This window comes from Thermobia domestica, chromosome 6, assembly GCF_964235325.1.
Source record: "Thermobia domestica chromosome 6, izTheDome1.hap1.1, whole genome shotgun sequence".
Taxonomy (NCBI): domain Eukaryota; kingdom Metazoa; phylum Arthropoda; class Insecta; order Zygentoma; family Lepismatidae; genus Thermobia; species Thermobia domestica.
The window spans coordinates 2,998,695-3,020,566 of NC_137459.1; the positions used below are offsets into that span (position 1 = coordinate 2,998,695).

At 34.8% G+C, this 21,872-nt stretch overlaps 1 protein-coding gene across 15 annotated transcripts in view; it reads right to left on the bottom strand.

Annotated features, from left to right (window-relative positions):
• Positions 1-21,872, bottom strand: part of PMCA (plasma membrane calcium-transporting ATPase 3) — a 765,800-nt gene that overhangs the window by 85,666 nt on the left and 658,262 nt on the right. For 13 of the 15 annotated variants that reach the window (XR_014131781.1, XR_014131782.1, XR_014131783.1 and 10 more), the window contains 4 exons: positions 9,316-9,542; positions 8,393-8,528; positions 6,198-6,332; positions 5,642-5,677 (listed from right to left, as the gene is read on the bottom strand). Coding sequence is in view for 3 of the 15 variants with exons in the window: in XM_081761242.1 (XP_081617368.1) it covers positions 5,642-5,677; positions 6,198-6,332; positions 8,393-8,528; positions 9,316-9,542 (534 nt within the window). In the remaining 12 variants the exon portion in view is untranslated. The remainder of the gene's footprint in view (positions 1-5,641; positions 5,678-6,197; positions 6,333-8,392; positions 8,529-9,315; positions 9,543-21,872) is intronic. The other 2 variants (XR_014131792.1, XM_081761243.1) reach the window with 1 other exon arrangement.

Sequence of the window (21,872 nt, forward strand, 5' to 3'; positions counted from 1 at the left end):
CCACTTATTTGGATAACAATCTATGTAACTGTCTGATGGATTCGTAGAGCAACGCTAATGGCTCTAAGTTAATATGCGACGTTGCCACATTGTGAAATTTTGATTCACCAAAGCAGCTGAAGGTAGCCCTGCAAATTATACTGTTCTATAGTTTTTTCGCTTTGACCTGAATAGCCTGTTGTTTTACGTGGACCCCATTTTTAGAACATACGGTATATGTGTCTGTGTGTGTGAATTTCAAGACAAAAGTTTTAGGTTCATTAATGTGAGTCAATGTTCAGAGATTCTACACAGCTTAAAACCCCGATTCTTTTGTGTATATCCTCTGTGCTCTTCTATACTTTCAAGCATATTCATTTTTGTTATTCAAACGCACTGTTTAACAAGTTTCCAGTCCATTTCAAAATATCAGAAACTATTAATTGGTCTATTAAATAACTTTGTATCCTGTTAACTGTCTTCCAATATTAGCGGGGTAATGTTATAATTCCTGATTTTGAAAAATCAATTTGATGCTTTTTGTCATCTTTAAAAACGAAACTAAATTACCTTTTTCAGTTTTTTGACTGCTCCCGGCGTACGAATACGGGAAATTATAGTTGCGAGAGAGAGAGAGAGAGAGAGAGAGAGAGAGAGAGAAATTAAGTAGGTAAGTAGGGAGGTAGGAAAATATGTAAATAAGTAGGTAGGTAGGTAGACAAATAGGAAGGTAGCTAAATAGGTAAATAAGTAAATTAAGTAAGTAGGCAGGCAAGTAGGGAGGTGGATAAGTAGGTTTGTACGTGTGCACGTCGGGAGCTTGTGAATTTGGTTCCCAAAATGTGTTTCGTTTATTCATTATGGAGTTACTTCCCTGTTTACGTACTTATTCTTTCCGATAACTCATTAACCATAGTATACTCTACTTCATTGACGGAATACTATGGCTAACACTATTTCATTATCGCGGTCCTGTTGACAAGAATAGCGCAAAAAGAATCACACAAAGAAATTACCAAAAGTTGGTTTTGAAACGATATATATATAAAACTAGGAATGCCAAAGATGAGAGCCCCGTTTCTAGATTATAAAAACGTCTGAAAAGAACAACTCTTCAGGTCAGAAGACTGAAGGTATTGAAAAGATGTAAAATGACAACAACAAATTTCAGGACATTTATTTCTTCACAGCTAACTATGTTTCAAAGCAAAGTAAGGAAAATTTGGATACAAATTTTTTGACGCCGTTGCTACGTTAGTTTATTGATATACAAAGTACGTCGTGAAGGGGGATAAAGATAGTTAAAATGATGATGATAATTAAAAGCTTGTCCCACTGATGATGCCGTTTGAAGCTGATGGTGAACTTTGACAACGCATTGCTCTCTACACTTCCAAACGTATTAGCAGGTGCTCGAAACACTTAAAATGTTCGTTGAAGTAAATGGTGAAGTGCAAACAAAGTGCACTAATATTTTTATTTCGAGCGACGAAAGGAAAGAAAAAAATATGGTCATCGTGAAAAAAATTAATTTGATATTTCAAGAGATCTACACGTCTCATGGTCCAGTGATTTCTAGATATCTGCCGTTTGTTCGACCTGATATACACTCACCTGGAGTCCATACCGTTTAACGTATCAAAACCAAATTTTAAACTCAAGGTTTTTATGTGATTCTCCAGGGGAGTTTTTCGAATTTTCTTCCTACTCCTAAAAATAAGGGTAGTTTACTGAGGGGTGAAAATAAAATACTGCGATTTTCTCAAAAACTGCTTTAACAATTTTGTTTATATTTCATAAATAAACTTTCAATAACAACCCCATACTATAGTGTGTCATTTATCTTGAGGATGTTTTTTTTTTTTTTTTTTTTTTCGAACCATTTTCTCAAAAACGACTCAGGCGAATTTCTTCATATTTCATAAATCAATAATTAATAACCTTATAATATAGAATAATTCATTTGTCGTGACAAAAAATCTACGAGAAGTAGTTTATTTTTGGGATTCAGTAATTTTCAGGCGAATTTCTCAAAAACAACTCACGTGATTTCGTTCACATTTCATTAATGGCTCTATAATGTTGCATCATTTCCATCAGAATATCCACAAAAGATAGTTCACTCTCGGAGATATTTTTAAAAAATCTTATGAAATATGGCTCATACGAATTTGTAGGTATTTTATGAACAAATTTCATTGGAGTGAGTTTTGTTTGGGTCTTGTTTTCCGAAAAGATCTTATAATGTTGTTCGTATGTTACAAGAAAATGTTTCATTATTAACAGCAGCCCGTGATTTAGTTTAATGAATTGGAGCTAGAAAGTTTAGTGCAGTGGTACGTATCTTTTATTGTTATTGTAACAATATACCAATTAACCCATTGATGTATTTCTGCTACTAACTACTGGCAAATTCCATCAGTGCAATGTTGCACTATGATGTTGCAAACAGAAAATGAGCAAAAAATTACTACTGGTTAAATATATTCCAAAATGTTTCATTGTTGTTGAGAAAATCTAACGTATGGCTGACTAACAGCGAGCGAAGTAGCTCAAGTGGTAGAGCGTTGGCTTCGCCTTCGGGAGGTCGTGGGTTCGAATCCTGCTACCGACCATCCTGACTGAGGTTTTCCAGGGTTTCCCTCAGTCCTACCAGGCAAATGCTGGGATGGTACCTACTAAACAGGCCCTGGCCGATACCTTCCCAAATCCTTTCCATTGTTGTTGTTGTTGTTAGATATCCAGTGTAAAATGGCCTCTGAGCTGTATCTGGTGATTGTTAAATAAATAAATAAATAAATTACAGCAGCGACATTATTTTTTTGTATATATATCACTAAATAGAAACATTAAGATTTCGAGCCACAAACGGATTGGTTGTAGTCTGAATACCAAGTGATGAACATCTTTCTGATTCTGTCTTCTTTATTCCCCTCTCCTATCTACATGGCGAGAAGCCATTTGACGAACGAAAAATCAGTTGTTCTGAGTTATGTGCTATAAAAGAACCGCACAAGATTATTTTGATTTCCGCACGTATGCCGTAGGATCCCTTTGTTTTAATTATACATATAAAACATCTATTTATACAAGCTATAAGGGCACATATTCATAAGAAAAAGACTTGCCTTGCGCCTCTGTGTAAAATTAATTGAATCTCTTTCCCTTCCGGGAACGTCTCCCAGAACCATTTTTTATTACTGCGTCACCGGATCCTTGCTTTTACATTTCCTATTGTAGTTTTTGTTTTCTTTCAAAGAACAACTTGTACAAATTGTTCCGTAGAATGAAATTCGACATTTTTTTTATTACCCTTAGTAATTGTTTCTGTATTTACAGTCAATTTGAAGTTTTCTTTCCACGAAAATAAAATCTATTGTCAAAATTAATATCTGTTCCTCAATTCACTTTTTCGCTGTTGTAAACAGTAATTTCGCTGACACATTTAACACTGCACAAAACTTGGTAAATTTTAGGATTTAAGTAGTTGAATACTTATTTTGGCTGTGTGTATGTTGTCAATATGATTTCTTCAAGCAAAATATAAAGTTCTACACTGTTAAAATATCAGGTATTGGGTTTCGAAATAATCTTCAACTGACAATTCCACTCGCAGCTCCCACTCAACTCTGGCAGCATAACTAGCGTTTACAACAGCAACAAGAATTTTAGAAACGATTCAAAAAACGGATCAAAAGATAGCGACCTTCGGCAAGAATTTTAGGAATGATTAAAAAAAACATCAAATGATTGAGATCTTCGCCAATAATTAGCTTTTGGACCAGGGGACACAAAATTTTTGAACGGCTCCTAAATCAAGTTTTCCTATTTTTCTACGGAAGAAGCACATCATACTGAGTTGAGTGATAGTTTGGGTTTGGCTACACTATATGTAGTTCTCCAGGTATAAGGCCTACAAGAAATTTTTTGACTGAAAAAAATTGGATCTTTTGATCCAAAAAGTAAATTGAGGGCAGCCGCATTAGATCAATAAATTCAAGGTATATTGTGAAATTCCACATAAATATTAAAAATACCTTTCTCGTTAAAAGGAAACAGCGAATTAACTGTAAACAAAAAGAAACAATCGAATTAAGGGTGATAAAAGTAAAATTTCAGTTTACGAAATATTCTGTACGAATTGTCCTTCAAAACAAAACAGCAGCAGGAGATGTAAAGGTAAGGATCTGGCAGTAATAAAAATGGTGCTGAAGGTATTTCCAAAGACGAAACAAATATTCAACTCAAGTAACAAACACAGAGGCACAACATCAGTCACTTTTCTTATACATATATAGTTTATTACGATTGAAGATTTAATTCTTCTTGGTGCTCCAGTTGCAGAAGAATACTATAACGCACACATTTTTCGTGAGCTTTCACAATACAAATAACTTATCTACAAGCTAATCTCTGCACGATGCCCTATGTGCACCAAGGAGGCTGGGTCACTGAACTAAAAAATACCATCCAACCAGGTAAAATATGCATTTGAAAGCAAACACATTATGGTTAAATTTCAACCAGATGTGGAGGGACTATATTGTTGTATGTGTGCACAAGTCATGCTTATACTACAATCATACAATTAGTACTGAAACAAAAGACATACTACACTCCTATGTCAGAGTGAAACCACAAGTTCTGGGGTTAGAAATACAATACTTCAAATCTTTCAAAATCTTTTAAGCAGTAACAGGGATGAACTAAGAGAAAGCAAAATTTCAAATCAATACCATGTATTTCTAAACCATTCTATTTGTGAACTACGTAAATTAAACAATAACTATCCAAATACAGCAGAAACTTAGGATGTACCATCAATTGTTTCGCTTTGATCTGTTAAAGAAAATTAATTTTTCCGTAATCCGGTATATGAGACATAGTAGGTATTCCCAACAGATCAATGTTGGATCATACAACACAATGAAATGTAACTGTTCTATACGGAACTTTTGGCAGAACATTTCTAAAACGTAAAGCAACCCAGAACTTTTCAGTTTCACTCTCTATTTTTTGTTGTTTTTTAAAGTTTCATTAGTAAAGGACTAGTGTGCGTTAAAAAAAAATACAACTGCTGGGATTAAAAATTAACAGAATTGCAATGCACACTAAAAGGGAAATGCAACTCAACAGGAATTTAGTATCTGAAACTACTTTAATGTACTGATTTAGGTAATATATTGGTAACAGTTTTCGTTAAAAGCAATTTTTAGTGATATGTCTTCTTTCATATGTTAATCTCTGTTACGGTTTAGAAATCTTAACTCCAAAGATTAGTCTTCCTGCTCCATACTTCACAACAAAAATTGAACTTGCATACGTTATAACAATTACGTTTTACGTATAAGTATTAATTTATAATATTACATTTACTTGCCTCCTTATACTTCACAATCAATGAATATTAAATACTATCCAAAAAAAAAGGTAAAGATTTTAAAAAGTGTCTGAACAAGGTAAGCATCTTCCAAATATTCTTGTTCTTAGTAAGCAGAATCCTTACACCATGCTTACGATTATATTTAATTAACGAATATCAACCATGAGAACCCAACGTTAAGAAAGAGCTTTTAGACACCAGAAGCAGTTCTAGTTAGTTAGAACCAGGCTCAAGATACATTATTAGATATGAATGAAATATATATTAAAGAAAATTCACCTGTTAGGCTCTTCTTCTTCCGTTGCTTTTTAGCTTCTGTGGAGGGAAGCATGCAAAAGGAAATTCATTAGTATTGTAGCACATATCTATTCTGCGAATTTGTTGCTGCATTGTACTGCAGTAATAAAACTCAGCTTCACAATAATATAAAACTATTGTATAATCAATGTATATTGAAAAAAAAAAACTAACCATGATTCAGTAAATCATGATATCAAGTATGCAACAACCTCTTCACATCTATATTTTCACAAAACAATGGAATATTATTTTAATATCTGATTCATGTTGGTATTAGATTTACATTATTTAGAATTAAATTGATGAGCTGTCTCAGTAGCTCTTATGATTTTGTTTTTCGGTAAACATTTAAAAGAGATTTAATATATTTTGACCCAACGAGTAGGTTGTGCAATTAGTTTTAAATTAAAAAAGAAAAACAGGGTAAAATAGGCTTGTGAAATGCATGGGACACACATCTATTCAAAATAAAAGGTTATCTCATGCTTAACAGAACAATCGATACGACATGCATTTGAAAGTGTGTAAAGTTAACCTTTCTTCTTTTTCTTAATTTCAGCTTCCTGTTGATCAACCGCCGCACCAAGTAACGTGAATATTATGCCTGCTTGAGAATTGACGCCAACAGCTGTTACGAGCATCTTTCCGCTGCCCTCCATCACATGCGTACCTAGAAGCAGAAAACAACATTCAATTGTCAAGAAAACAATCCAACTTGATTATTAGTTCAATGTAATGCAAAATACTTGAACGATACAATTTTCGAGAACATTTAACACAGACATTCTAATCATAAGCTTCTAATATTTCATTCAGATTCTTTTTCTTTTTGACAGACAAATCAGGATAGTATTGTGAACAAGGTCAGCTTTTCATTTCTCCTAACGAAAAGGAGAGCTGGAGTCTAAATTACTGTAGAATATAGAACATTTGTAAGATTTTGCGTTTCCACTTTATACTCACCTCACAAGAAACATGTAGCAATCCACTCATAAAAGTCTCATAAATCACATCTTCCCATTCACAACTAGATTGAATTGGATAACCAAAATTAAAATTATTCAGCACTTCGATACTAACAGAAATGGAGCTGTATTAATATTTTCATTAAGAACGCAATGAAATGTCCAACATGGAACTATGAATGACCGTCATAACACTGTTATTATCCTGTCTCCTTGATATAAATTCTTAATATTACTAACATGTATTTTAAGAAGGTAATTATTTTATAAGGTTAGTTAGCGGACCTTTACATCTCACGATTATACCCATCAACCTCCGGTACACATACATCTGATTGTGTAACTTAATATATTAAAACGAATTCAGAAGGCAAAATGTCAGGTTTTTATCATGAAGTCACCTGCTAAGTTCTAATCTGCCTCTGGAAATTATAAATCAGTAGAAGAACCAGGATTAGAGAGAAATAATAAAACAGAACAGTCTTTTAATAAAACAGAAACCTCATCCACCAAGGTACAAGAAAGATTTCATGACCTGTAAGAGATGTCAGCTTCTAACTGGTTGGTTGTTTACATTTGACTTCAGGGCTCCTTTCAGCACACGGGCTATATGAGAATATGAGACATGAGCCTACAGCTTAACGTGGAATTCAAACCACATGAGCTCCCATAGTAATCGAACCCGGGTCTCCCGCGTCAAAGACGCGTCCACTAATCACAGATACGAGGCAGCTCCTTTTCTAACAGACGTGCTGCTGAAAATGTCTATCATATTTCTACCAAGATACATTACTACATGCTTTTAGGGAAAAAGAACGGAAGTGTTGGAAAGCATAGGTCGCCAGTAATGAAAATACTAAATACGCAGCTCAATGTCCAACTAAATGCAAGAAGATGGGTCGCGGTGGCTCAGTGGTAGAGGTTTCACCTCTGGTACGTGAGGTCCCTGGTTCGATCCCAACTCGCGCCAAGTGGACTGTGGTGGACAAACACCGTGTGCATGGGTTTTCTCGCGGTTCTCCCATTTCCTCCCACTTTCTTCATTCCTATATTTTATTCATTTCTCATCTTCACCGTCTCCTTTCGCGTAGCCGGCATAATCGTCGGCGTAAAACTGAAAGATTTCATTTTAATTTTTTTTAAATGCAAGAAAAGACTAATTTGTAGTCGAAGTAACTTTGGCCATTTTTATTTCCCGAATTACGGCAATACCACCTCCCCACAGACTAGTTTCTAGAAGAATATCCATTAACGAGCTAATGATAAAGAAATCCTACAAAAGATCTGTCCTCTATGTTGCGTTACATTTACGTGGTGTTATTTTCTCGGAGATAGCAAACTACGTTAAAGGCACCGGATAGTCCTTGTGATCATCTAATTTATCGAGAAGTGAAATCTTTCTCTAATCGGAATTCTTAAACAATATCACGAAGTACAATAAATAAAGTTAACTTACTGACGTAGAACTCCTAACTTTCAAGTAATTCCAAGAACAACTGACATACTCTTGGTTGCCTTCACTACGAAAATGTATTACTTCATTGCGTCTTTACAACTACCTGAATTCCGTCCAATATTCTTGAAGTATTGACATACATCGATAGTACGAATAAGAATCTAGGTGAGAAAAAGTCTGCATGAACCTACTGGCAGTTATGGTACGGTGTGAAAGTCAAAACGTACAATTATCAAAAAGGATTTTTGTCTTGCTTTTTAAGCCAAATATACAATACAATATAACCTTCTAAAGATGCACCAAACGTACCTGATAGCACCATTGGATCAAATGCTTCTCCTTTCCTTACATGGTCTGACTCACCGGTAAGAGAAGATTCGTCTATTTTTAAATCATTGCTTTGAATTAGTACCCCGTCCGCTGGTAATAAATCACCATATTTGATCTGGAAAGAAACAAGTTTCCGCATTCACTTTCTATTTCATGGTACAAGTTCTGATCCACAAAACAACTTACAGAGCAAATGAAGGGACAGACTGTGGAAAGAACATGCCAAGTCCAATTTTCAGATTTTGCAGAGAAATTTGAAGTGAGGACCTGACATGTTCCTCCTTTGTGTCACTTTTTGTCCCCCAATTTTTTTCACGATTATTAGTACATTTTTGAGTGTAACGGAAGAAGTATCTAAAATCCGTATTGTGTCAGTACTACCTCAGAACATGAGATATTGGACTTAGCACGCTCCTACTGATTCCTCCAAATAGTCTGTCTTTGCAAAAAACCTTCGTATAGCAATAATATATCATGCCTACACAGAAACATTTTATTATAAATGATCTCTTACGGTAATTACAAACATAGCTGCCGTACGAGGTCCGTGAAGTGGACACTGAACGCAACTAGTATTTTAAGTTCTTTGTTACAAGGTGAATTCATAATCTAATGGTGATTTATGTTTTTCTTACGAAATAGCTCTAAACAGCTCTTGATTTTATCTCTAACAACTGAATATGACATTTCATCAACTAGTTCGCCATTAGTTCAGCAAAGACTCGAACGAAATCTAAACGTGTGTCAAGTATTAAAATAAATAAATTCATTAATTAGTAAAGCATTGTAAATTTCTGGTAATTTTTGCAATATTAATTGCAAGTACTTTGCGTTTAACTAAGCGTACTTAGAAAATGAAAGACTTACACATCTTTAATTAAATAAACAAGAATTTCACGTACTTGACATATATCACCAACAACAATATCTCCAACAGAAATTTGTTTAACTTCTCCTCCTCGAATTACGGAAAATTTGTGCTCTCCCTCAATTCTACTTTGTAAGCCTCTGAACTGCCTTTCTTTGGTGTAATCATTAAATGCAGTTACAATAACAACAACAATAACAGAAATCAGAATAGCCAGCCCTTCAATCCAACCATGTTTTTCGTCCTCATCCGCATGTATATCTGCAAAAGGTAAACACACTATTGTTAATATTCCACCTTAAATGGTATTTTACAAGTGAACATCACAAAAATGATAAGCGAGACAAAAATAAATAAATAAATAAACGAAAACAGAATATATATATATTATCAACATTCAAATTAACAACAACGGCAAAATAGTATGATTTCATTCGAAAATAGGAAATTTTCATAGTTCCTTTCCTTATAGGGTGAAGTTCACTTCCAGAGAAGAACATTATATCATATATTAAACAGGGTGTTCCATAAATGTTTTCACAATATTTTGGGAACATATTTCTCACATCACAAAAAAAAAAAAAAAAAAAAAAAAAAAATCATATGGACCTGTGGTCGGAAATACTGTGATGTGAGAAATCTGTTCTCAAAATATTGTGACACATTTATGTAACACCATATTATATTATATATATATATCTGTGGCATGGATCTAAAAGGGCCAATGCCACTTTTTAGCAAAAATGAGATGTTCGTCAATTTTAACGCCTATAGAAAGGATATTTTCTTGTGCAAGAAAGGCAAATGTTAATATGAATGGTATATATTCCAAATGATTTCGTGTTGACATTTGCTCTTCTTGCACAAGGAAACATCACACACTATAGACGTTAAAATTGAAGAATATCTCATTTTTGCCAAAAAGTGACATTGGCCCTTTTAGATCCATGCCACAGATATATATATATAAAGAATATTTACATCATTGACACAGAATCTTAATTAAAACATTTCTATCAGTCGAGTTATGTCTGCCATCTGTGTCAGAGGTTAAGTCAAGTAAAAAAACAATGAAATGTCGCAACAAAATTTCAGTTTTCACGAGGTAAGTTCTATGTACAAATATTTCATTAAAAAAGAAAAGAAGTTCTTAAAATACATGTTATATACGAAAACAAACATTCGCTGTCACACACAATAAAAAGCAACATGAAGTGCTGTACATAATAAACTACATAAAAACTACTGACAATTTCACCGAAAGATTTAACTGAGGATCGTTAATATTTTTTTGAAAATTACGATACTTGATTAAAATAGGTTTGCACTTTTGACAAAACTATTTTAAAGATAGTACTATGTTTTAGAGGCTTGCAAATACTAGGGGGAAAAAAATAATTCGTTTATCCTGGGTTCACACAATACTAATTTGTCGAAACCACCACAATACACAGTTTTTCTCCTTTCAAGACAAAACCAAGCCTCTGGAAACATGTATATCTTTAAAAGATAATTTGTTAAAAGTACAAATCTAGAATCAAAAGACTCAGTTATTTTAAAATCTTTTACTTTATCAGTGGCAGTCAACGTGGGAGTGTGCGAATACACAGAATGCTTGGCTTGAGGAATGCTGAAAGATGCACACAGAAAAGTTCAATTAGACCATGCATGTTTTTCCTAACACGGAACATCTGTGGTAGGAGAACAGAGTGAACGCTAAAACTAATAGAAGTGTGAAGAGAATAAAAATATGGATCACCAAAGGACGCCTCTAAACACAGTAGAGAAGCCATGGCTATGGAAGCTTACACAAGACAACGAGAAATCGACGTCTCTCCATATTACTTGCACAAAGCACCATTTTAACTGAATTGCAGTTTACGAAACTTGTTTATTACAATTATTACAACCACAGTAATTTATTGACGGAGAAAAGGACTGAAATGTATGAAATGTATGGAAAGAAGGAAAGAACAAAAAGATTTCTTTTTTATATTTTGATAGCATTGTTAATTTAAAAGGTGTTAATATTAGTTATGTCGTTAATATTGGTATATTGTCTCAACTTATTAGCGTCTAATGCTCGTAAAGTAATTCTTCCTTGACTTAAATATTGTAAATAATTATATACAAATCGAGTGTAACTACACTCAACATCTACATTAGTGTGAATAAGCTGGGTAATTCACAGAAATAAAAAAAATCACTTTTGTTTTTCATGAATTGTCCGCTCCAGAATTACTAATTCTTCGACTCTTTCTTCGCACCTGTTCTGACATTCTTAAGCAAATTATATAAATGTGAAACTGGCTAATGTTCGACAAAACTGTTGAACTATTATTATTGTCTACTGTGTATTTGTAATCTTCAGAAATTCATGACTCGCTAACCGTTCGCAAGCTTGCAATCTTTCGCACGTAAAACAATGTGCTCATTGATAGTGAATCTAAGAATAGGAAAGCAGTCAAAAAGCAGAACGAACTCTTAGGAAGATGGAGTGAGCTGCCAATAATAGACGAATACTTATGATGATTATGTCTCCTACGTTGTTTTTGCAGAGTATTTCTTTGGCCATCTCCTATTAACATATCTCATACATGCTAGACTTTTCCCCATAAACTTGCAAGAAACTGTTTAAGCATTCACAAAAGAATCACATACAGAGTGTCCCAGGAGGAAGGAGAAATATTTCGGAAAATGGTAGTATGAGTGATTCTAAGCAAAAATTTTGATATAAACATGGATCCTAATCTTAGCGGTTTGAGAGCTACAGGTTGTGAACCACTTTTGAACTTATGTTGCGTATTGCTCACTTCGTATTTATTCTACAGAGGTGAGACAGAGGATTTGAAAGGTGATAAAATGCCCTTTCCAATGATATACAATATGTGGCAGTGATATCTTTGGAAGGGAAGCTACTGAGGGAAATTTGGAAAAGATAAGGCTATTTAAAGAAATCGGATGGCAACAGTGATTCCCAAATATCGCTTAATAACTTCTCTTCCAAAGACACCAGTGCCACATATTGCATATCATTGGAAAGGCCATTCCATCACCTTTCACATCCGCTATATCTCACCTCTGTAGAATAAATACAGGGTGAGCAATATGCAACATGAAGTCAAAAATAGTTCACAACCTGTAGCTCTCAAACCGCTAAGATTAGGATCCATGTTTATATGAAAATTTTTGCTTAGAATCACCCTTACTACCATTTTGCGAAGTATTGCTTCTTCCTCCTGGGACACGCTGTATATCTATTTCCCAAAATTATACTTAAAAATACTACCACAAATCATAAACAGTTACTTAAAAAAAAAAAAAAAAAAAAAAAAGTTTGGCTTCACATTGTGGAATTATGATAGTTTCAAACTATGGAGATCAAAAGGTGGTAAAGGCATAAAGACGGCGACAGAACCTATTATTGGGGGACAGTCCATATTTGAGACAGAATTCTCGTTATCCCTTACTACTTTTGGACTATAGATAAAGAGAGAGAATCGTTGTAGAAGTATAGTTTGGAAGTATGAAACCTTCGTTGAATATCAGAACAGTAGGGACTAACTACTACGTGCAATTGATGAAGCTGAGCTGTAGAAAACACTGTAAAAGAAACATTCTCGTGGATTGGGTTTCTGAGAAAATCGCTCTCGAATATTTTCCGCAAACTCCAAAAACTAAACTTTGTATAGAAATTTCCAAAACTGCACAATGAACCATTTCTAGCTGCTGCAATTCACAGCAAATTTCATTGCTATCTGCCTGACGGTTAATGAAACGAAGACCTTAAAATTCATGTAGACTAAGTTTGGAAACAAACTGTTCATTTATTATTAAGACTTAAAAGGTGAACACGACGTAAAAGATTCTGATGTTTGGGAGAAAATGTGCATTAGGAAAGAACAGCTTCATCTTAAAAAGAAAAATAAAGATGTGGAAACGCAGTGAATGTGCAATGTATATACGTTTTATTTGTTCCGAATGTAAATTCGATAGGTGTACGCTAGAGAAAGAGTTGCATACATCCAAGATTATAATCTAACGTGAAAATAATGACACTGAAGTAGCAATGAGTTAGATACGCTGCAAGAAAGAAAGAAAAAAAAATGAACGGTGAACTGGGGGCTGAAAGCAACTTACGAAAACCGTCCTTATACAATGTGGTGTGACGAAATAAAGAATATTGTACAGTAATAATAAACACAACTGGCCAAGATAAAGGGTTGTGCGGAAGGATGTAGAAACCAACCCGAAACGGACTGACAATGCTTCAATAACTATTGTTCATAAGTTAGCGAAACATTATAAATTGCTATATTTTCACAGAGACATTGGCACACTCTTGAATGATAGTACGAGGCACGTCCAGAAAATAAGTGTACTAGATTTTTGTAGGTTCAAACATTTATTTAAAATCAAAGTTTTACATGCTTACATCAGTATATATGTGAACTACTTTTCCACGTAGTCGCCATCCCTCTCGATGCACTTAGTGAGGTGAGGGACTTTTTTTTTTTTTTTTTTTTTATGTCTTGGTTATAGTAGTCTGCCGCCACCTCTATTGCCCAATTTTTCATTTCCACCTTCACTTCCTCGCCACTTGAAAATTTTTCCCCACCCATGTGCATCTTCAGACAAATGAACAGATGATAGTCTGAAGGCGCCAGGTCAGAAGAATGTGCATACCAGTCAACATCGACGGTCTTCCACTCCTTTTCTCATCGTGCACATCACTACGACTGTTTTTAGATCGGCGACACCATTTCAACACACTCGTGCGATTCATAATTCCTTCGCCATAAACTGATTTGATCTCGTTATAAACTTCAGACGAAGATTTTTCTTCAAGAACGAGATAACGGCTGCGAATCTCGAACTTGACGGCAAATTTTATCACCATGTTTCACGGAAGACGATACTGTGGCCACATTTTTGGTCATATTGACGCGTGATTGAGCTCGCTGGAAAGGGTAGGAGCTGAGCTACACGGCAGTGTGACCAACATAGCAATAACAAATTCCCTCTGCCCGCGACAGCCCTAGTACACTTATTTTGTGGACGTGCCTCGTACAATCAAATGAAAGAAAGATACACTCATATAATTATGATTCCACACAATACACGTCTATTCCATAATCCAGTCAGGCCAACATCCAACTCAGCAGATAAGAGACGACTCCTGATGGCAGCTGTAATGGAGTATCGCAGAACACGTGTGTCAATTCTATGTGGTGCAAAGACTGTCCTTTACATAATCCCAGAAGAAGCGAAACGACTATCTTGATAGCTAATGCTGAGAGTAGATGGTTTATGTGCCGAGATATACGAAATCCTAAGATGAGAAAATTATTCTGAACATATGGTGGCGCACCTTCTAATTATAGAATGAAGTATGTCATAAGTAACTGTTGTGTCAACCAATAAAACACGGCTATAGACATTCCTCTCGAACATGGCGTACAACACGATTTGACAAATCCCAAGCATGTTCAGCTGTAGCATGGCGTCTTATAACCGCCACCGACGGTTTACGTGTCCCAAAATGTGAAAGGTTGCTTCTCTTCCATTTCGGCTGAATGCAGAGCACAATTTATGTTGTAGGTAATTAAGTGGTATCCTTATTTTAGAAGGGTTTTCCAAACAACTTCATTGCTATCGTACTGGTGGATTATTTCGGTATTTGAAACAAAATGATCTTTTCAGATTTGAAATGGAATTACAATGAACAGCAAAATGCTTTACCCGGATTGTTAGCGCTATTTTCTATTCATACCTGTGTGGCTCTGCCGACGTTCACCAGTGTAACAAGAAAAACAATGCATGCAGTTCATAATTTGTCGGGTAGATATAGAGCTTCTCGTAAGTATGTGGTTAGCCTACGCGATTTTGGCGCAGAATACTATGTTTAATTCAGAGTGTAAGCTCATGTGGTTTAAATGCCTCGTTAAGGTATAGGCCAACGTTTCGTATATTAAAAAGGGCCAAACTCCAATCGGTGAGCGTATCTTCTATTTTATTATCATTCAAGAGCATTTCTTTAAAAACAAGGCAATTTGTAATGTTTCACGGGCTCTCCAAATCTTTATTTTACAGCCTTTGGTATTTTATCTATTGTATACAGGGTGAGGTGGTTAATTCGTATCAGGTCTTCACTCAGCTCGTATTGCACTCTCTTGAAATAAAAACATTGCATCAAATTGCATGTTCTAAATGTAATTATGGTATTCCGAACTTATAAAAACAATCAGAAGTGGTCTATCTGGATTGGAAATCAATTTCTGAATGGAAAGCTGCAATTTTTGATCCAGATTTCGAATATATATAAGAAGTACGAAACTTCTGTTTCAAGCATTTTATTTTCTTTCTTGTAAAAAAATAACAATGGAAATGCAACGAAAAATATGCTTAATACACAGGCTACGGATCATTCACCTTTCTAACGTTGAGAAAAGTGACTTTTGTCGAAATAATTAAACTCTGATTCTCCATTAGGTGCTGAATTTTTTAACTGGGACAACTGATCAGAAGCTGAACTTTTATAGGTGCAAGTTGATATCTCACACCAGCGGACCTTTCATATTAGATTTTCAGCTTCTGGGTATAATTTCCACCTCCTGGTATCAAACTGACTTTCTGATTAACTGATTTGAATTATTACTCAAAGCCATTTACTTTGCTGGTGGGGAGGATTAAGACTTCCTTTATTATTATTATTATTATTATTATTATTATTCAATTTCGACTTCCCTTGAAGATCAGACGTTTTCTCGTTCCATCAGAGGACGAAGACATACTTTTAACATTATCCTAAGTCCCTACCATCTTTTTCCAACCATTCTGATATCTACTAAATGGCCTATACATTTTAAACAGGGCTATACAAATTAGTAGTAGCAACGTAACAAGCTTATCTCTTCCATAAAGTTCAATTTTATAGACCAGTCAAAATTGCTATAACTTTCGTGAACCTCTTCATTCCATATTCCTGCAAACACTTTTAAGTAAAACATTTTCATATGGATAAATATGTGTACAACGTAACAGCTATATGCATTAACATTAATCATAATCCATTAATTATTACAAATCTTTTAATTCAACTCAACAGAGGCTAGAAATGAGTTTCTACTCTGGCATAACCACCAACAAGAATTAAAAAGTATTTGCAGCAGTAATATAGCTCTAAGAAAGCAGAAAAGAAGTTTTCAAAATAGAACATTAAAAAATAAGTTTGCTAGCTCTATACAGTGGTTTTTACGTCATTTCTTCAAGCTAATATTACCATATAACTTTCTTTACTTTTTTTCGAGCGAAAATAAAGCTTTTTTCTTAAAATAAAAAAAAGATTTCTGGTGTGCACCGTAAAGTGCTGAAGAGGAAAGAAGGCAAAAATGCTACTGACTGGTCATAAATTAAGTGAAAGGTTCAAACCGAAGAAATGGTTGGAGGACAGAAGCAAAGTGAGTCATAATAACACATGTAATCCAACGATATGTCTTACTCTAAATAAATTTTAAAGTGTATAGCAAATTAAATATACAATTGTTATTAAGAAATCAGTATCGTTAATGGAATTTTCAGTAACTGTGATATTGCGATGTTTATTACAAAGTAATAGCTATACTGACAACTTTAAAAACTGACGGTTACTAATGCAAATGAGGTGCTTACATTTGGACGATTGATCCATTTAGCATCAGTTTTCAGTTCTTGATCATATTGTTATATAACATGCCTTTTTACTTTCGTACATGTCACAGAATTTTTATCTTCTAATACGCTTTACTGTTAGTCCCTACAATGCTCACAAAATTATGCCATTTTCTGATGTTTTAAAAGGGGAATAACAAGCATACCATTAATCTACACTTATTTACTTGAACATCGTAAACAGAGCTGGCTATACGATTGTAGGACTCTCTACTACGTACAGTAGACTACCGAGTAGCCGGCTCGCGACTATCCGGCCTAGTTTTCTTTTATCGTAATTAAATGAAGAAGGCAAGGTGCTGCATTGGTAACATCCTCCTACGTGTCGTGTGCAAATATAAGTTGTGACAGGAAAAGAGCAGCGTTCTGCTCCTTGTTCATTGTTTCGTCAGTGTGTAGCGGCCCTCAATGCAGTACGCTTGCCCCTGTTCCTGATTATAACTGTACAGTACTGTATTCGTAAATTGTTCTGGGGGTATGCTTAATGAGTTCATAGAACTCTGGCCTATCCGACTTTTTTTTAAAAAAAATCCGGTCTGCCCTTCCTCCACATAAGGCCGGATACTCGGGAGTCTACTGTCTTAACATCTGTGGGATACGTTAAATGTTCATCTAATGTTGAAATTATTATGTTATTTGAAATTAACATGTTTAAAATTATTTTCGACCATAAGATATTTACGGCGCAAGATGCTAATCCTATCTTTCGAAACTTACCACGGTAAAGGTGGAAATATTACTTTTACATGTTTCTGCGGTTATCTTCCTTATATTGTATCATTATGAAGAGTAGTAACACTGAATGTACTTTTAATTTGTGTGTGATCAACTACACTTCCGATGCATTAAAAAAAGTTCTAACGTTATCTGTATTAATAACTATTATTATTAGTATTATTATTTTTATATGCTACCAAATTACAGTTTTAAAATGTTTGATAATATGTATCATTTTAGAAAGGGTCTATTCAAGAGGGGAGAAGAAAACATCGGGAAAAAGAGTTGACTTACACCAAGCATGGAAAACATCTAAGGGAGTCATCACAACAGTCACCAATTCTACTGACACCGAAAGCCATTTTAGTTACCTTTGGGATCTTCATCATCTGAAGTTGGCATCCAAAAACAAACAAACATTAAATTAATAGCTACAATTATACGTACAGATTTTTCTGATAATGCTCAACTCAACCGTGGATAAACATGAATCCAGCAATTTCTTTAAAGACATATCCTATGCTATAGTAAAAAAAATACGAGAGTTTAATATTTTCGAAGTTTTTCAAGCTACCATAAAATTCGAGAATAAATAATAGGTAAGAATCAAATATAAGCTTTGAAATTTTTCCATATTCGGTTTACATGCATATATGTTTAGATTTTTTGAGAAAAAAAATGTAAGCATTGTGTGATCCTCTCAAAATTAAAATAATTACCATGCCCATTCCAGGCAATGCAAGACCCTACGGTTCCCAAACATAAATGCTATCCATTTTTCTGCAAATTACCATTTTGTAAATCGGGGAACGTCCTGCGTCCCTATTATGTTTGTCCGGAAAAATATTTTTCCGCGCAAAGAATCAGATACAGATTACGATGGACATGCATGTCAAGAAACTATTCGAATTGGAGGTTTCTGTAGAAGAAACATGGAAAGCAAGCGATACCAAAATTCAACACATATAAGAACCAAAATGTAATACAATTATGACAAATACCTCAAGATACTTTGAGTGTCCCCTCCAACTCAGAAGACCAGCTCCACTTAAGAAATAATGATTACCCATACTAGAAGATATTAGATTGTTTTTCTCAAGTTAAAGCAGCTCACCATCGAAATCACACTACCTCTACTGCCTTTGTTCTTCAGATATGTTCTTACTAGGAATGAGTCCAAAGTTGAATCTTGAATCTGGGGACAAGCTATATATTTTCCGAAAGGGTTTTTTGAGCAAGTTCCAAAACAGGTTTCAATTCCTTGCCCGGAAGTGACCCCACTCCTTCAGGGTTCGATATATATAGAACGTATACGTATGTCCTATATATAAAATTGCTCCGCATGACTAATAGATTAAGAATATAATATGCACTACCCAATTATATCCTATATCAAAAGTAATAAAACCAAAAAATGATTATTTCACCACAAATATCCTATATTACTGAACATCATCATCACGCCGTAGAGTGATCGTGAGGCGGTTTGAGCTACGTGGCTCTCATACCTAAAAAATAACCAGGACCGTTATATGTAAGTTACATGGCTCCCACATGTAGCCAAAAACAAAAGCCAAGCTCCGGCAAACAACATCTAGCCGGAGCCTTCCCCCCTCCCCTTCCTCATTACCCGGGCCTTGTTGTGACTACAGGGCTTAAGCCCTGAAGAATGACCAATCGAATTTATATAGCTACAAAGAAAGAGCTGTTCGGATCGAGTAAATAAGATGGTATTACCAATGACTAGTTTTCCCTAATTAGTAACTCAAAATCTATTGAACGTTTTTGTACCGTGTGAACTACCAAACAACTCTTCTAGATAAGCAGTTGACGAATATATATAATGAATGTACTGATCTGATAACGTATATACTGTAGGTGAAATCGTGGAAAATATAGAAACTGGAATACGTCACCGAATGTGTCACATCTAGCCATAACAATGAGTCACACTTGTTATTATACCAAATGACTTGCTGGTGACTGGATATTATGGATATGTTTTTGTCAAATTTATAGGTTCACTAATATAGGATATTTATAGTGAAATAATCATGTCCTATAGTATTCATTACTGTAGGACATAACTGACAAGTAAACCTTACGTTTGGGTGAATCGAGTTGCTGACTGAGACACATATGAGAAAGTAGTACTAAATGTGGTCAGTATTTCAGTGAAGTTATAGGTGCGAAGCTCCAGGGGTTTAGGAGATATAGCTACCAGAACATCACATGGAAGTACAGAATAGTCTTCATACAGTTGGAGGTAAAAGCTCTATAAGACCTCTTGTAACGACAAAAGGTGAATAAAAAATATATGGGTACATATTAGGACTAGGTGGAAGTCATATAGTAAGGGTATCCTTGACGGCGGCCATCTTGAAATCCGCCATTTTGAATTAAGGTTAAGTTTTTAAAATAGGAATAGGGTCATGTGATACATGATTTAAGGCGCAAATTTAATCAGAAGAACAATGGTGCCGTTAATTTCGATTTACGCGCAATTGGTAAAAAGTTACAGGGAAATTAAATATTGTTGCAGCATATGTATTAGACCTTTACCCCACCTTGTAAATTTTGTGTTAGTAATAATAATTAAATAAAAAGCAGGTGGATAAATATTAGGTCTATGGTAAGAGTTGCCTTGATGGCGGCCATGTTCAAATCCACCATTTTGAATCAGACAAAAATTTTAAACAAAACGCATAACAGTGACATCTTATTAATAGCAAGTTTTACCATAGCTCCAACAGTATAACCATTTTTGGTTTGTCATTAACCAGCACAAAATTAAATGGATCGCTCCTTACGACTACTGCTTTGACAGACATGTTAACGACAAATGTGTCAAGTGTAACTCGATTGCCTTTGTCAGGTGTGCTCACTGTGAGCAGAGCATTTGTGCAAGTCATGCACTCTTTTCTGAACTACATATTGATTGTACTAATTGAGGACTTTTCTGGAAAAAAGACCCAAGTTCAATTATGACTCAATTCCACTTTGGTCATTTTTCCTTAAATTAGCTACTTGTTTATGCGATAACAAATGCTGGTTAATGATAAAGCAAAAATGGTTATACCGTTGGATTTATGGTAAAATTTGCTATTAATAAGGTGTCAATGTTATGCGTTCTGTTTAAAACTTTTGTCTGATTCAAAATGGTGGATTTGAATATGGCCGCCATCAAAGCAACTCTTACCATAGACCTAATATTTATCCCCCTGCTTTTTATTTAATTATTATCATTAACACAAAATTTACAAGGTGAGGTAAAGGACTAATACATATGCTGCAACAATATTTAATTTCCCTGTAACTCTTTACCAATTGCGCGTAAATCGAAATTAACGTCACCATTGTTCTTCTGATTAAATTTGCGCCTTAAATCATGTATCACATGACCCTATTCCTATTTTAAAAACTTAACCTTAATTCAAAATGGCGGATTTCAAGATGGCCGCCGTCAGGTATACCCTTACTATATGACTTCCCCCTAGTCCTAATATGTACCCATATATTTTTTATTCACCTTTTGTCGTTACAAGAGGTCTTATAGAGCTTTTACCTCCAACTGTATGAAGACTATTCTGTATTTCCATGTGATGTTCTGGTAGCTATATCTCCTAAACCCCTGGAGCTTCGCACCTATAACTTCACTGAAATACTGACCACATCTATATATATAAAAGAGAACGTACAAATCCTTTGTCCGCTCATCACGCTAATACGGCTGAACCAATTTCTTTTATTTTTGGGGGGTTATTAGGATTTGGACCCTAGATGGTTTTTATCATATCACTTTAATTTTCAATTACCAGTGTCTTGAGATAATTGACCATTCAGGTGTCCATTACGTACAAATCCTTTGTTAGTTCATCATAGGTATAAAAATAAACGTATTTATATGCAACCCGCATGACCGTGTCACTCGGCGGGTTAACATACATGACAGGCGTTATAATGGTTTTTATCATATCACTTGAAAGCGAAAAAGTAAAAATTATCTAAGTAACAAAGTTTATTGCGTTCCGGGGTGACCGCAGCGAAGCGGGGCGGGTTAACATAAATGACAGGCGATATAATGTTAACATTTACTGCAATCTTCTATGGTTTTTATCATATCACTTGAAAGCGAAAAAGTAAAAATTATCTAAGTAACAAAGT